Genomic DNA, 18,158 nt, shown 5'->3' with positions numbered 1-18,158 from the left:
CTTTATTTTACTAGTGTTCTCTGAATAGTAAATTGTTTCCATCCACTGAATCTTTGGCTGACCCTTTATCTTCACATGGTCATTGTGTGCTCTGCACACAATTTTTTTTTCCCCAAGGATGCTGCATTTAATAACACTTTTATTTTCCTCTGCAATTGCAACATTTGTTGTGTTGTTTTTTGAGGCATCCAGTTGCATCTTGATGATTGACCATGGTAGATAATCTCTGGGTTTTGCTTATGTATGTCACGTCCCCCTCGGTGCCATCTTTAGGGACTCAGGACTGGGACAGATCACATGGCCATTCACCCTCCCCATCCTACCACATTTTTAAAGAGATACAATTCATTTTTTAGTATTCAGAGCAGGTCTGAAGGGGAATGAAGATGCAAAAGGGCAATCTAGGGGGCCTCTGGGTAGTAAAGGAAGTATCTCATTCTTTTGCTTGAAAAATATTGGGGTTATTTATGAGACGATTGGTATGTCAGCAGATATGCTCTTTTGGAAATAAAAACCAAGACTCATCTCTTTTAGGAACCAGCTGCTGCTTTCTATACTCTTCAATCACCAGCAGTCGGAAATTCTCCAACCCACCCCAAGGCAGTTATCTCTGATGCAAATTTCTCTGCATGCAAAATTCACTGATGCCAAATTCACTGCAAGCATATAGCATGCAAATGCATAGAAATCCATTTTCTTTACACAGAAAAGTCACTTTTCAAACTATGCTTATCTGCATCCTTAAGAAGGCAGATAAAGATTACCATCCTAAGTTACCAATAATATATTTAAAATCCTAAAAGATGAACATTTACCTTGGGAGAAAATAATGTTATATCACTACTGGTTATGTGGAGAAGGTTTGGGTTTGCTAGCTTCTGACTGCCTGGATTTCAAAGCCAAATTATCTTGCTTTTCAAGTAGGGGAGTCTCTCTTTCTCTCTCTCTCTCCCTCTCTCTCTCTCTCTCTCTCTCTCTCACACACACACACACACACACACACACACACACACAGCCCTCCAATGCCTCAGGAAAGGACAAAATCAAAACAATGAGAGGAGAACAGTAAAAATAAATAGATTAGGAAAAGCATAGCGGTCTCTGTTTTCCCATCTCTAATTGAGGGCTGGACTACAGGCTCTGCAGTTGTGATTTTAAGTACCCAACGTTCTGAACAATGACACAACTGTCTGCCACTTTTACCTCACTGACAGGAGAGCAGAGGGAAGCTAAGAGAACCTTCTGCCAAGCTAGAAAATTTACGGCTGTAGCCAGGCAGTGGTTGACAATGGAGGGACCCCTGACTTGGGGATGAATAATGGTCCCCATAAGCCACCTGCAAACGTAAGCTGTAACCCTTGGAGAACCCAGAAAATGATCTCTCCATGCAAATCTCTCCAGAACGTTTGCATTCTGCTCGGCTATGTCTCCAAAGCTTCAGATCTCCTTCCCTGACCTTGCGTTTCCTATTTCTTTCCTCTAAGCCAAGCTCAGGAAGTCCCTATTGTTATCAAATCACATCTGCCATCACTTGCTGTAGCTGTCGCACTGCCTGAAAGCCTGGCTTGCACATTTGCCTCTTCAACTTTGTTTGATGAGAAGTTCTCTGTTCCTTTTCCTGATCTAGTGCCTGAAAACCGATAAAACACAAAGCCCACTCCTTCCCCCTTCTAAGCGGTTAGCGCTTGGGGCCAGTTGTACAGCTCAGGTTTATGTCAACACAACACGAGCTCACTCACCAAAGAGGCTGAGCACTTGCCAAGTTTACCTTGCCTCAGCGGACGAAGTATCAGGCTCACTCTTGTTTTGCTTCGACCATCAATCCCTTCAATAATTGCAATCAAAGGGAAGGTATTTTTTTTTTTTTTTTTTTTTTTTAGTAGAGACGGGGTTTCACCGTGTTAGCCAGGATGGTCTCGATCTCCTGACCTCGTGATCCGCCCGTCTCGGCCTCCCAAAGTGCTGGGATTACAGGCTTGAGCCACCGCGCCCGGCCCAAAGGGAAGGTATTTTAACGTTCACTATTTTAATACCCGTTTCCACGGGCCAGCGGGGCTGGAAATCCCGACGATGAGGGAGCCCTACCAGTCTCCACCTATCGCAGTCGGCCCCGCGCAGGGTCTCCGCTGGGCATCAACGCGCGGGGCCTGGGGATTTCGACCCCGGCGGGGCCCCTTGCTCCCATGTCGCTAGTTGCCCTGGGGGGGCGATCTGTGCCTGGGAGGCGGGAAATTCCGCGGCACCAGAGAAGCGAAGTGAAGTCCCAGAAGCCAAGTGAAGGTGAAAGAAAGGGCGGGAGAGAGCGGTGAGTGGAGCCAGAGAGAGGCGCGCATGGTGCGGCTGCGGCCGGGTGCGGGGCCGTCTTACCTCCGCAGGCGCCCGCGCAGCAGGCGAGCAGCAGCAGCAGCAGGAGCGGGGACGCCGCGGCCACCTGTCCGGGGAGCGACCTGCGGGGGGAACTTGCTGTTCGCAGCATCTCGGCGGCTGCAGGAGGCTCGCTGCTAGGGACCCTGCGCTGCGCCACGCCGAGCTGGTGCTCCACCTGGTGCCCTGGCAGTGCCTCCAGCGGCCCTGGAGCGCCGCTCGCGGGGCCCACACACAGAACTGAGCGTCCCGCGCGCCGCCAACTTTTAAATCTCGCGCACACGTGGGCTGGGCTGCGCAGTCCGCGCCGCGCGTCACCTCGCCGCCTGCCACCCCCGGCCTACCCCGCGTCACCCGCCCCACTGCCTGCCCGCGCCCCACCCTGCAGCGGGACCCGAGCCCTCTGGCCTGAGGTTTTGACCCAAGTACCACGCATTTTCGCTCTGGGATAAAGAGAATGGAATTTAAATAATGCACCATTCACACCTTTGGAAGGACTGGAGTGGGAACACAATGGAGATGGCAAACCAGGCCGTCTGAGTTTTTAAACTTGGTAGTGGCGACGCTGTCTGGTTTCCTGGGTCTGCGTGGGACGCCCTTTCTCCTTCACCTCTGCCAGAGCTCCGGCAGCCCCTAGTACGCACCTCTGTGGAAACGCCTCTGTTTTGTTCCCCGGTTTATCTCCAGGTCCAAGCTCAATGCCTGGTGCATATCACGGCAGTGCTGGTTCAACGGTGATGTTGATGCTATCGACCCTCCCCCAAATTCCTGCAGAATCACAGACCCCTTAGGGAAATGCAGTTGCCTGTTAATAAAGGATAAAGAAGAAAGGACTCCTGGGGCTTGACTACACACATTTCTAACAGCTCTGGAGCGCTGGTTATCCTACGGATTTCCAAGCCTAAGGAAACTCCTTTTTCTATGCATTTCTGCTGCTACTGCATCCTGATTTCTACCGTGACCTGACTCCCTCTTTCCATCTCTATACTTTCCTTGATTGGAAACGTTCAGGAAGCAGCCTCTTCCAGGACAGCAGCTAATTCAGTCCTAATTTCCTTCTACAGAAAGAGGGAAAACTGGTCTTTATTATTATTATTTCAAGTTCCAGGGTACATGCGCAGGATGTGCCGGTTTGTCCCATAGCTAAACGTGCTCCATAGTGGTTTGCTGTACCTATCAACCCGTCACCTAGGAATTAAGCCCAGAATGCATTAGCTATTTTTGCTGATGCTCCCCCTGTCCCCGCATCCCACCCCCGCATAGGTGCCAGTGTGTGAAAACCGGTCTTATTTGACCTCCCTTTGAAAGGCGAGGAACGCCAAGGAAAGGGCAGGAAGTACATTGACATTTCTGAAGGGCCATTTTTGCGTCAGACATTTTCTCATGTTATTTTATTTAATATTCATGGCATCTCTGGGATGTAGAAGTACTGAAATTCTCATTTATGATGCCAGGAGGGATTAAACAATCTGCTCAGGGCTGTCAGCACGTGAGGGAGCCGCTGGCTATTCTACTCCACCAAGATACCTCTCCCTAAATACAGAGTTTTAATGTATCAGGCACATACAGCTCAACCTACTGTAAGCAAGACCTGACCTTTGGGGATACAAGATTTAGTGACAGTAGGACCTTTCTTTCCTAAGGAAGTTATAACTTGGTAAAGGACCCTAAACCCTTACTCAAGTAGCTGAATTACAAGGCAGACTGGAATAGTGCTCTGTCAGAAATATGAAGAGAGGCAGGAGTAAAACCCTGACAGATCAGGTAAAAAAAAAAATGGCCACCTTCTTTAAATTCTTTATACACAGGAAGCATGTAAGAAAGTCTGGATTATAGGGTCTGGTCCAAGTTCAGGGATGGGTGAGAAAATATTTGATTCAAGATTCTTGTACTTTGATTTATTCCCAAAGTAGTAAAAAAAAAAAAAAAAAAAAAAGAGCACAAAGGATATAAATGACCTATGGATGCAAGCAAGTGAACATGGCTCTGCTTCCCTATGAGCTTCTTCCGGGTGTCTCCCAGAGGTGCACTGAAAGATCACCAGTCCCAGCAGCCAGTGTGAGCGTGAAATGTCAGCCAGAGCAGAGAAACCTGAAACAGTGGGCTCAATGTTTTTTATATCCCCAACAAGTCAGCAAAATAAACAACTTGTGTATTAAAGGTTTTTTTTTTTTTCTTGCATGAACCAGCCTGCTTAGAATGTTCTTGTACATGCCCCCTAGTGTACACATGCAAGAGTTTTCTGAGGAATATTCCCAGGAGTGGAGTTATTAGGTCATAGGTGATGATCTAGCTAATCTCTGTTTTACACTGTTTTCCAAAGTGTTATACCAATTTACATTCCCACCAACCATGAATGAAGTTTCCATGGCTATTCATTCATGCAGAAACCTTTGTCAATCTGGTGAGTGTGACTTCTTTCCTTTCTTTTTTTTTCTTTTTTTTTTTTTTTGAGATGGAGTCTCACTCTGTTACCCAGGCTGGAGTGCAGTGGCACGATCTTAGCTCACTCCAAACTCTCCCTCCCAGTTCAAGGGATCCTCCTATCTCAGTCTCCTAGTTGGGACTACAGGTGTGCACCACCACACCCGGCTAATTTTTGTATTTTTAGTAAAGATGAAGTTTCACCATGTTGGCCAGGCTGCTCTTTGAATGCTTGACCTCAGGTAATCCCCCTGCCTCAGCCTCCCAAAGTGTTGGGACTATAGATACAAGCCGCTGAGCCTGGCTAGTGTGACTTTTTATTGTGGACTTAATTTGCAATCCCAGTTTACTAAAAGAGGTTGAGTAATTTTCCATAAATTATTGGCCATTATTGCTTCATCTTCTGTGAAATATCTCAGTGAAAATTTATTTCGCAAATTTTCCCCCATTGGGTTGTTAACTTTTTTCTTAATCATTATAGCAATGCTTTATGTATTTGGGAACATTTGTTTGATTAAATATGTGGCAAATATTTTCTCCCTATTTATGGCTTTTCTTCCATTATTTTTAATATGAGTTGTTATTTTTGAAGAAATGTTCAGGAAAAGACTTGCAGGCTTGAAGGTCATGCCATTATGTGACTTGAATGATAAGAGAAGATAGATAGGGGAGTAAGAAAGTGGGGACAGATAGGCACTGGATTCCTCTGGGAACAGATGACTAAATGGAAACTGATTCTACAGGTACCCCTTTGTCCAAGCATTGCAAAGAAGTGAAATCCCAGATCACTGCAGTGGTCCCTTGATAATTTAGTTACAGACATTCCAATCTGTACTTCTAAATTTACATTCATTTGAGCTTGTATATCCATATATACGAGCTTTGAGAGAATTTCCATGTATTCTGTATCAGATTGAAAGTTTGATTCTTAATGCCATGCTGATTCCTCTCACCTATTATCTCTTGCATTCTTCACCACAAATTGGCAACTGGACTTTGCTTTCTGCTGACAATCTATAACAATGAAGGTTCAATTGGTCAAGGGCCTGCAGATTAGCAAGACCTACTAGCTTGTGATAGAGATGTCTAGAAAAGTTGTCTTGGAAAGGATTAGAAGAGGAGGAGAGTGGGATATCAGGAGAATGAGAGAGTCAGCAATAGACAGAAACCAGTCAGGCAGCTTAGTGGTATTTCATGCCTGTAATCCCAGAGCTTTGGGAGGCTAAGGTAGGAGGATCACTTGTGGGCCAGGAGTCTGAGACTGGCCTGGGCAACATAATGAAATGTCATCTCTACAAAAAATAAAAAGAAAATTTAGTTGGATGCAATGGCATGCACCTGTAGTCCTAGCTACTCAGGAGGCTGAGGCAGGTGGATTGCTTGAGCCCAGGAATTTAAGGTTGCAGTGAGCTCTCATTGTGCCACTGCACTCCAGCCTGGGAAACAGAGTGAAACCGTGTCTCTATGAGTGGATGAATGAATGAATGAATATATATATACATACATATATACACATATACAGTCAGTTGATAATAGGGAAGTCTAGTAATAAGCAAAGATATCCAGCTTTAAGAACTAAGAGTAGAGGCAAGATCTGGAAGATTCAAGCATTCTAGGCAAGGTGAAATCATGAAGTCCTTCAAATATTGATCGAACACCTACTGGGCTCCATTCTGGGAGCTTGGAATATAGCAGTGATGTCTCTGCCTTGGAGTTGGCAGATTTTCAAGAGAGTCAGACAATAAGAAAGTAAATTTTAAAATTAGCAATTTCAGCTAGTAGCAAATGCTATAAAAGAAATTAAGCCAGGGTAATGAAATAATAGAAGGTGGCTGGCAGTTAGGGGAAAGATACTTGAGTCAGGATCATCTAGGCATGCGTCTCTGAGGAGGAGTTATGGGAGGCCTGAATGATGAGAAGGAATGAGTTATGGGAAGAGCTGGGAAAAAGGAACCCCAGACAGAGGTGCCATCAAGTGCAAAGGTCCTGAGGCAGAAACAAGTCTCAAAGGTTTAGGGAGCAGAAGGAAGCCAGTGTAGCTGGCACGGAGTGAGTAGGCAAGGTAGGGTCTTGATCATTGATGAGTCTTAGAGGCCATAATGAGTTCAGATTTTTCTCTAAGTAAAATGGGAAGCCTTTGGGGGATTTAAAGAAGAGGAGTGAGATGATCTGAATTATATTTGAAAAAGATCACTCCAGCTTCAGTGAGGAACAGGCTCTGGGGGACCCAAATAGAAGCAGGGAGACCAGGTAAGAGGATACTACAGAAGCTCATGCCATGGCCAAAAGGAACGAAGTACTGATATATGCTACAACCTGTGTGAAACTTGAAAACACTTATCCCAAGCAAAAGAAGCCAGACACAAAAGGCCACATATTGTATGATTCCATTTATGTGTAATGTCTAGAATAAGCAATTCCATGGAGACAGAAAATAGATTAGTGGTTTTCAGGGATTGGTGAGAGTGACTGCTTCTAAGTATAACGGTTTCCTTTTGGGGTGATGAAAATGTTCTGGAATTAGACAGTAGTAACAGTTGCACAGCCTTGTGAATAGACTAGAAACCACTGAATTATACACTCTAAAAGGATGAATTTCATAATGTGAATAATATTTCAACTTTGAAAGAAGATTGAAGTCTAGATCACATTTTATAATATGTTGGATCAGATGGTGGCAGTCTTTGCATCTTAGCACAAGCAAAATTTGTCTATTTTTTGGCATGAAATATCCAAATTTTATTACATAGTCCTAGATGTTCTTAGTAACTCGAAATCCTCCTCTCCCACTTCACGAAGGCATTCACCTAGGACATGTCTGCATCAGTGACTCTGCTGTAATTCCTAGTTTTAATTTTTTCAGGGCAGAAAATACTTTATAAAAGCCAAATGGAGAGCATTGGTCTTTATGCTCACTTTGATATGATTCTTAACTAAGAACGGCATCATTATCTATAAAATGGACAGTGGATACTATCTGTGAAATAATAATAACCTGCTACGAATAAATGTTTTACAGGGTGTGTATTCACCCATTTAATGAGCATTCAAGTGTCAGCCATGTATAGACTCTCAAAATTCTGAAATTTCTGTGTTCTGTTTTATCATCTCTGAGACCACCTGCACCCTTTCATACATGCTATAGACTGACTGTATTCCCCCAAAATTCTTAAGTTGAAATCTTAATCCCTATGTGATGGTATTTGGAGGTAGGGCCTTTGGGAGATGATTAGATAGTGAGTGTGCAGCCCTCATGAATGGGTTAGTGCTCTTAGAAAAGAGGCTCCAGAAAGCTCCCTTAACCATTCTACTGCATGAGGAAACAGCAGAAAGACAGCCATCTGTGAACCAGGTCGTGGGCCCTCACCAGACCCTGAATCTGCCAGCGCATTCATCCTGGACTTCCCAATCTCCAAACTGTGACAAATAAATTTTTGTTGTTTATAAGCCACTTAGTTTATGGTTTTCTTATTTTTTGTTTTTTGTGTTTAACAGGGTCTCGCTTTGTCACTCAGGCTAGGGTGTAGTGGCACAATCACAGCTCACTGCAATCTCAGTCTCCCAGGCTTGAGTGATCCTGCCACCTAAGCCTCCCAAGTCGCTGGAACTACAGGTGTGTACCACCACATCCAGATAATTTTATTTTGTACAGAGATAGGGCCTCCCTGTGTTGCCCAGCCTGGTCTCCAACTTCTGGGCTCAAGTGATCTTCTCACCTCAGCCTCCCAAAGTGCTAGGATTACTGACGTGAGCTACCCTGCCTGGTGTATGGTACTCATAAATAACAGCCCAAATTGACTAAGACAATATATCTTCTCAATGTCCTATTATTCACTGCTTATGCTGATGCAGACTGAGCCATTTAGAAATACTACCCTAATTTCAAATTTGAAATGCAGAGGAAAGTTTTTGCTTAAGGATGTCTAATACCAAAAAATCAAAGTTCTACTGAATTTGAAAGCAAAGTACTCCAAAGACCCAATTTAGCCTGTGATCTCTACATAGAGTTCAGGATAGAAGCCAATTGTGGAGCTATAGATCTCAAGCTCTAGAATAGACTGTCATTTGTGACAACTGCAGGAAACTGATCAAGTGATTGGGGGCCTGTTTGCTTCCGAAGATGGATGACTATTATTTAATGACAGGATACTTTTCAGTCCTCTCCACAAAAGCCTTTGGCATCTGGATAGAATTCCTTTTTTATGACTGGGTTCTCTTTCAACACTAATATTTCATAAGCTATAGTAACCCCAATAATCCTAATTCATAACATTTCATAATATATAGTACCCCAATAATTAGGATTACTATAACTGATAATTAGGATTATTGGTGTTACTATAACTATGGCGTTCCCATTGGGGTTACTTCAAACTATGTAGATATTAACCTCTCTGCTTGCAGGAAAATCCCTTGATTTGGAAGGACGTTTGTCTTTTGTTTTTGTAATTTTTGTGGACACATAGTAGGTATACATATTTATAGGGTATATAAGATATTTTAATATAGGCATGCAATAAGTAATAATCTTATCAGGGTAAATGGGGTATCCTTCACCTTAAGCATTTATCCTTTGTGTTACAAACAATCTTATACTCTTTTTGTTATTTTTAAATGTACAAGTAAATTATTATTGACTATAGTCACCCTGTTATGCTAACAAATACTACATCTAATTCATTCTTTCTATTTTTTGTACCCATTAATCATCCCCACTTCCTCCCCTTCCTCACTAGCCTTCCCAGCCTCTGGTAACCATCATTCTAGTCTCTACCTCCATTAGTTCAATTATTTTAATTTTTAACTCCCACAAATCAGTGAGAACATGGGAAGTTTGTCTTTCTGTGCCTGGCTTATTTCACTTAACATAATGACTTCCAGTTCCATTCCATGTTGTTGCAAATGACACTATCTCATTCTTTTTATGGTTGAATAGTACTCCATTGCATATATGTATCACATTTTTTAATCCATTCATCTGTTGATGGACACAGGTTGCTTCCAAATCTTGGCTATTGTAAATAGTGCTGCAATAAACATGGAGTGCAGATATCTCTTCAGTATACTGATTTTCTTTCTTTTGGATATATACCTAGCAGTGGGATTGCTGGATCATATTGTACCTCTATGTTTTGCTTTTTGAGGAACCTTCAGACTGTTCACCACAGTGGTTGTACTAATTTCGTTCCCACCAACAGTGTTACAAAGATTCTCCTTTCTCGACATCCTTGTCAGCATTTGTTATTGTCTGTCTTTTGGATATAAGCCATTTTAACTAAGGTGAGATGATATCTCACTGTAGTTTTGATTTGCATTTATCTGATGATCAATGATGTTGAGCACCTTTTCATACACCTGTTTGCTATTTATATGTCTCCTTTTGAGAAATGTCTACTCATATCCTTTGCCCATTTTTAAATTGGATTATTAGATTTTTTCCCCTATAGATTTGTTTGAGCTCCATATATATTCTAGTTATTAATTTCTTGTCAAATGGATAGCTTGCAGATATTTTCTCCCATTCTGTTGGTTGTCTCTTCACTTTGTTGATCGTGTCATTTGCTGTGCAGAAGCTTTTTAACTTGATGAAGTTTTTTAACCCTTTGTGCATTTTTGCTTTGGTTGCCTGTGTTTGTGGAGTATTACTCAAGAAATCTTTGCCCACTTCAATGTCCTGGAGAGTTTCCCTAATGTTTTCTTTTAGTAGTTTCATAGCTTAAGGTCTTAGATTTAAGTCTTTAATCCATTTTGACTTAATTTTTGTATATAGCGACAGAGGTCTAGTTTTATTCTTCTGCATACGGATTGTCAGTTTTCCAAGCACCACTTGCTGGAGAGACTGTCCTTTTTCAATGTATGTTCTTGACAACTTTGTCAAAAATGAGTTGCCTATAGATGTATGGATTTGTTTCTGGCTTATCTACTCTGTTCCATTGGTCTGTGTGTCTGTTTTTATGCCAGTACCACGCTGTTTTGGTTACTATAGCTCTGTAGTATGATTTGAAGTCAAGTAATATAATTACTCCAGTTTTGTTATTTTGCTCAGGATAGCTTTGACTATTCTGGTTCATTTGTGGTTCCATATAAATTTTGGGATTTTTTTTTTTCTACTTCTGTGAAGAATGTCATGGGTATTTTAATAGGGATTGCACTGACTTTGTAGATTGCTTTGGGTAGTATGAACATTTTAACAATATTGATTTAGAAGGACTTTTGAATGAACTGAACTATACTGAGAAATCATCCCAGGAGAAATGCTCTTCTAAAAGATAATGAAAGTACAATGAATACAAGAAATGGAAGACTATAGACCAAATAAATTGATGTTTCTTAAGACTTCCTGTTGTAGGATAATTAACTTTGCCCTGATAATGACACAACAATTCACATAATTGTAAGAAATACAACATCCTTTATAGGAAAGGAAAGCTTTTCTTATTTCTCTAATTACTTGCTAAAATTAATTTTAAACCATTTACAAAAATTATAAACAACATTATTAAAAGTCCTTCCTTTTGAGGTTCTTTTCAGATTCACCCAGTGAATGTAGTGTGGACTGATGGGCTAATGGCAAATAAAACATTTGTATAAAAGTCCAAGAACCATTCTTTTACAAAAGAGGTTTCATCTCTTCAGCCTCTTGGGGTCATGAAGTATTGCAGGTGGGGATAGTTTTGATGAATTCTCTAAGTGCTGGCCATGGAAGGTTAAGATGCCATCTGAAAGCAGCATGGGAGAGCCTTGAGAAATAAATTTATTTTGAGAAAAGTAGTAAGAGAATTTTTTAGAAAGCAAAGTCAGTAACTTTTTACAGTTACATTGATGCCCACAAGGCTAGATTTTCACATGATAGATGTTCTGAGAGTAAAGCCATTAAAGAAAAGCAGCCATGTCACTGCAAATTTGGAACATGACATTAAAAAAATTCAGTCCATTGAAAGCAGACTCTTTTCTTGTTCCTTAAATTGCAATGAAAATATTAATACCTACTAATGAAAAATTTATTAGATTTTCTTGACATATTTATAAATCACATCTGGACAAAGCTGGCAAAAAAACATATTTCCAGACCTATGAAATTTTGTAAAAATGGAACCTAAAATTAAATGATAGCTATAAAAATACAAGGATAGATGATAAAGTAATTTTTATTATTTCTACACATTATAGCCATTTTTTATTGCTAGACTAGTTTTCAATCTATTTAAAAATAAATCAAAACATTATTATGTTTTCTAAAGGCATCTGGTATTTATGAAAAAATACATAAAGTTTTTATATAGACATGTTCAGATCAAAATTTTTATTGCATTTGGGCAAAAGTGATTGAAAAAAGTGAAGAGAAAAAAGTTGGTAAAATTTAATATTTTTTAAAAAGTTAAAATAATTGAAAGAGACCTGGAATGAATTTCTGAATATAAAAATAAGAGACATGTTAGTTAGTGTTATAAAAGGGGTAATCACTACTCATTTTATCTCCAGTATCTCAAATAATTTTAGCTCTGATTTTTTAAGTAAAAAAATCTGTATTTTTAAATATAGATATGAAATGCTGAAAGTTGCATAAATATGCATGTCATGTTGCTCTAAATTAAATACTAATTGACATTATTTTAAGAAATTCAAGAAATTTCTGAGAATAAAAGTAGCCAGTGTTGAGCAGTTTATTTTCTTTGTTCATCTGTAATCAAATCCTTTTTTCTAAAAAGTTAATCACATGTCCTTTTTCTATGTTTTCATCCATTAGTGTGAATTCAGATGTAAGCTACTTTCAATCTTCCCAAGTTTCAAACATAATTTTAAAGTTTTTAAACAGTTTAAGGGAAAAAGCAAAAATAGACAATATATTTACTTCTTAGAGAAAACTGAAAAAGTTAAGGCAATCATTGCATTAACTGAGTAAGTTTGCAAGCAGGTCATCTCTGGTCTTCTCTATTATGACATCTATTAGTTTGGTGCAAAGTAATGGCAAAACCTCAATTACTTTTGCACCAACCTAATATATGTTTAATGTCTATTGGTTCAATTGCCAACAATTGATTGGGGGCAATTGTTGATCAATTAAAATCAACTTGAACTTTTTTGCTTTCATCCTTCGCTCCTCCTATACTTTTATTCCCTTTTCAACATGGTGGCTCACGCCTATAATTCCAACACTTTGGGAGGCCGAGGTGGGAGGATTGCTTGAGCCCAGGAGTTCCAGACCAGCCTGGGCAACATAGGGAGACCCTGTCTCTACAAAAATAGAAAAAATAAAGTTAAAATTTAAAAATATAAAAGAGTTGCCTCTAACTTGTATTCTATCCCACCACATCATTATTACTCTACCTTAGAGATCTTCAGGTATACGGAGTTAATGCTATACTGGGAAAGGCATATGAGGTAGATAGTGTGTTATCTTATTGATGACATCTTCCTTCCTTGATCACCTGAGAGTTAACAGAAACTTCCTTCCTTTCAACACTTCCTATCTCCTTTGCATAGCTTTTCTTCACCCTGAACACTTATAACCTCCTGATATTACCACACTCCATGTCTATATCTAGATAATTCTTCATTTGTTTATTATCTATCCATCTCCTTTTAGTAGAATGAGAACTCCAAGCAAGGTTTTAAATCCCTTTTTATCATTTTAAAAACACTCATTTTATATTTGCTTTTATATTCTTCTAATATCTCAAGTTTTTGGTGGTGTCAAGATAACTTGGCACATAGTGGGCACTACAGAATATATGTAAATGAATCAGGGAAATAAATAATCTGATTTATGAAGCTTCTGTTTATACTATCATTCAAACTTTAAGCACATACGCATAAATGGTGATATACCCTTAAACTATACTGGAATAATGAACAATCTTTCACTGTATAAACCATTGCTTAGAATCTTCCTGAGTTCTATTTCCTATTTTGTTGTAGTCAATTTGGGAGACAAGAACTTGGAAATGATAAAGAGTCAATTAGCATATAGTGGAAAATAAAAATACAGAAGTATTATTAGGAACTGGGATTATCTAACCAGGAGAGCAAGGATTCTTGGAGGTAGTGTGACCTCATGATTGAGAGATTGAGCAGTGGAGCTAGACAACCTGACTTTGAGTCACGGCAACACCACCTGCTCGGTGGAAGACACTGGGATGATAATTAACTTCTGAAAGCTTCAGTTTTTGTTATTTTTAAAATGTGAGTGTATGATTTTTTGCTTTTTGGCCTACACAGCACCCCTGTTTTGGAAAACTATGCCTTCCCTCTTCTATAATAATCTTACACAATTCAGGGGCCAATCTCTGTATTTGTGCAGCAGCTGTGGTGAAGGCATTCTCATTCTCTGTTAATCTGACGTGTGAGGACAATACTTACACAGAGAGAGGCTGTTTAACAATGACATCAGCCAGCAATGAGAGATGAAGAGAGAGAGAGAGAGAGAGTGAGAGAAAGAGAGATTGACATTGATATACATGCTGACATTCAGCTGAGCCTGAAACCAGGTCCATCCTTTGGAGTTTGGAGTTAGGTAAATCAAAAATTTCCATTTTTCTTTTAAGTTGGATTTGAGAAATTTACAACAGTGACTGAAACAAAATACATACCCAATAAATCTTAGTGTGTTGGCGATGATAAATGGAGGAGGAAGAAAAGTCATCACATAGCAAAGAGGGTTTTAAAAACTTCTAAAGTTTTATTCAATTTTGTGTGTATTTCATAATGAGAGTGGCAATGTCTAAAATAGGAAGAAAAGATATGAGAAAGAGGAGAATTCATTTTCTTTCACCAAACTTTCAAAGACCTAGACTCACCACTTCTTCAGGGAGAGAGGAGGCTACTATACTAATTACTACGTAGCCTCCTACTATTCGAGCCTTTCCATAAACACACAACCCAAGCTCTCATCAATTTTTAAACACTTTTAATTTTGATGTAATTATAGATTCACAGGAAATCATCAAAAAATGTACAATGAGGTCCTATGGATCCTTTGCTTAGTTTTCCCCAGTGATAACATCTTGAATAACACGATATTAAAACCAGGAAGCTGACATTGGTACAACCCATAGAACTTATTTAGATATCACCACATTTACATGTACTTATTTGTGTGAGTATGTAGTTCCATGCAATTTTATCAAATATGCAGACTCTTGTAACCACCACTGCAGTCAAGATACAGAACAGTTCCATCCACAAAGCTCCCTTACATTATCTCTTTTTTTTCTTTTTTTTGAGACAGTGTCTCGTTCTGTTGCCCAGGCTGGAGTGCACTGGTGTGACCTTGGCTCATTGCAACCTCCGTCTCCTGCCCCACTGCTGCCTGAATTCAAGCGATTCTCCTGCCTCAGCCTCTGGAGTTGCTGGGATTACAGGTGTCCACCACCACACCCAACTAGTTTTTGCTATTTTTAGTAGAGACTGGGTTTTACTATGTTGCTCAGGCTGTTCTCGAACTCCTGATCTCAAGTGATCCTCCTGCCTCGGCCTCCCAAAGTGCTGGAGTTACAGGCCTAAGCCACTGTGCCCAGCCACATCATCCTTTTATAACCATACCCACCCACCATGTTCTTATCCCCAGCCCCTGGCAACCACTAATCTGTTCTTCATCCCTATAATTTTGTTATTTTTTAATTTTATGAATGTTATATTATTTTGTTTTATGAATGTTATATATTTTATTTTATGAATGTTATATAAATAGAATCATATACCATGTTATCTTTGGATGTTGACTTTTTTCACTAAGCATAATTTCCTTGAGATCATCCAAGTTGTGTGTGTCAATAGCTTGTTCCTTTTTATTGTATTCCATTTCACTCTTCCCCTCCTGAAGGACGTTTGGTTGTTTCTGGTTTTTACTATTGTGAAAAAGATGCTATGAATAGGTGTTTGTGCTGACATAATGCATTTATAGGTGTTTGTGCTGACATAAATTTTCACTTCTCTAGAATAGATGCCCAAGAGTGCAATTGCTGGGTTGTATAGTAAGCACTTATTTAGAGATTGAGAAACTATTTTCTAGAGTGGCTGTACCATTTTACATTCCAACCAGCAGTGAGCGATTCCGTTTCTTCATATCTTAGTAAGCATTTGGTATTATCACTATTTTTTATCTTAGCCATCCTTACAGGTGTGTAGTAGTATCTTGTTGTAGTTTTAATCTGCATCTCCCCTCAAAAGCTAGTGTTGTTGTGTTGCAGGAAGTCAGGGACCCTGAACAGAGGGACCTGCTGAGGTCGTGACAGAAGATCATAAATTGTGAAGATTTCATGGACATTTATTAGTTCCCCAAATTAATACTTTTATAATTTCTTATGCTTATCTGTACTGCAATCTCTGAACATAAATTGTGAAGATTTCATGGATATTTGTCACTTCCACAATCGATGTTCTTATAATTTCCTATGTCTGTCTTTATTTTAACCTCTTAATCCCATCATCTTCGTAAACTGAGGATGTATGTCGCCTCAGGATCCTGTGATAATTGCGTTATTTGCATAAATTGTTTGTAGAGCATGTGTGTTTGAACAATATGAAATCTGGGCATCTGAAAGGAACAGGATGGCTGTGATTTTCAGGGAACAAGTGAGATAACCATTAGGACAAACTGCCTGCAAGACAGAACAGAACATGAGTTATATTTCTCTTCTTACAAAAGCAAATAGGAGAAATATCGCTGAATTCTTTTTCTCAGCAAGGAACAGCCCTGAGAAAGAGAATGCATTCCCAGCCGGAGGTCTCTAAAATGGCTGCTGTGGGAGTGTCTGTCTTATACAGTTGCAGATGAAGGATGAAATAAACCCCAGTCTCCTGTAGCACCCACAGGCTTACTAGGATTAGGAAATTCCTGCCTAGTAAATTTTAGTCTGACCAGTTGTCTGCTCTCAAACCCTGTCTCCTGATGTTATCAATGACAATGCATGCCCAGTGGGACATGAAACTTTATCAGCAATTCTAATTTCGCCCTGGTCCTGTGATCTCACCCTGCCCCCATTAGCCTTGTGATATTTTATTGCCCTTGAAGCATGTGATCTCTGTGACCCACACCCTATTCATACACTCTCTCCCCTTTTGAAATCCATAACAAAAACTTGCTGGTTTTGTGGCTCAGGAGGCATCACGGAACATGCTGACATGTGATATCACCCCCAGACACCCAGCTTTAAAATTTCTCTCTTTTGTACTCTTTCCCTTTATTTCTCAGACAGGCTGATACTTAGAGAAAATAGAAAAGAACCTACATTGAAATATTGGGGGCTGGTTCGCCCGATATCTGGTACCCAGTGTGGTTTTTTCTTTTTTCCTAAGTGCAAGTGGAAACCTGATTCCCTTTGGTAGGTGCAGAGAAACATCATCGGTTCAGTCCACAGAAATGCTTGTTCAACTCCCTGATGACTGGTGAGTAGTCTGTGTATGGTCCAGGTTAACTATGAGTCACACAGAGTCTAAAAATTATACTTATCTCTTCTATATTACACTCCGGTTAAAATAAAAAAGGGTTCGAGTGCTCATCGAAACTGTGATCACTCTATTCAGTGCAGTGGAAAAATACTGTCCTTGGTCTCCTGAAAAAGGAACCTTAGATGTAGACCTGTTAAAACAGGGAAGAGTCTGAGTAACCATGGAAAATATGGTCACTCTATTCAGGGTGGTGGAAAAATATTGTCCTTGGTTTCCTGAAAAAGGAAACTTTGACGTAAAACTATGGGATTGTGTTGGTGCAACATTCCAGGAGCTGGTCCCAGTGGGGAATTGTGTTCCCGTCACTGTTTGGGGTGGTTGGGCCTTAGTGACATGCTGATACTGTGACCCCTTACAGTTACCACAATTTTCTGAATCTCATGACCCTCTGCCTCTTCCTCAACTTTCCTCTCCCACACGGCCTTCATTATCTGATCTTTCTTTTCACGAAGAGCCGGTACTCGTAGCTCTTGTGGCCCCAACTCAGATATATGCTAATTCTTCCCTCTTCAAACTTTTGCAGCATTTGCCTCTGGGCATCACCTAATGGGTCTGGGGCCAAACTACAATTTACCTGTAATCCTGCAGGCCCTCTCCTGCACACTGCAGCCCCTCACCCTCCTGTCGTTTCAGTTCCTCAACCAGTCACTTTGACATCCACTCAACCTGCTTCTCTGTACCTTCTTGTACTCAGTATGGTCCTACTTCTCCTTATGTTAAAATGGTATTACAAACTTTTTGTACTGAGGTTGTGTTGCTTCCTTTAGACTGGGACCTTTTGGCAAAAGCTGTTCTAACTCCATCTCAGCATTTACAATTTCGTACCTGGTGGTCAGAGGAGGCCCGTTTGCAGGCTTAGCTAAATCCATTGGACTAATGGCATTCTAATTACTCAGGCTCAGCTCACAGGCTCCAATAGT

At 40.2% G+C, this 18,158-nt stretch overlaps 1 protein-coding gene across 4 annotated transcripts in view; it reads right to left on the bottom strand.

The window, feature by feature from the left end:
- Positions 1–2,705, bottom strand: part of NMU (neuromedin U) — a 37,149-nt gene extending 34,444 nt beyond the window's left edge. For 2 of the 4 annotated variants that reach the window (XM_033214631.1, XM_033214633.1), the window contains exon 1: positions 2,368–2,705. In XM_033214631.1, coding sequence (XP_033070522.1) covers positions 2,368–2,476 — 109 coding nt within the window. In that variant the 5' untranslated portion in view covers positions 2,477–2,705. The remainder of the gene's footprint in view (positions 1–2,367) is intronic. The other 2 variants (XM_033214632.1, XM_033214634.1) reach the window with 2 other exon arrangements.
- Positions 2,706–18,158: the final 15,453 nt, after the last annotated feature.

This window comes from Trachypithecus francoisi, unplaced genomic scaffold (assembly GCF_009764315.1).
Source record: "Trachypithecus francoisi isolate TF-2019V2 unplaced genomic scaffold, Tfra_2.0 Lachesis_group1, whole genome shotgun sequence".
Classification (NCBI taxonomy): domain Eukaryota; kingdom Metazoa; phylum Chordata; class Mammalia; order Primates; family Cercopithecidae; genus Trachypithecus; species Trachypithecus francoisi.
The sequence above is the reverse complement of the archived record's forward strand: the minus strand, read 5'-3'. Positions and strand labels throughout refer to the sequence as shown.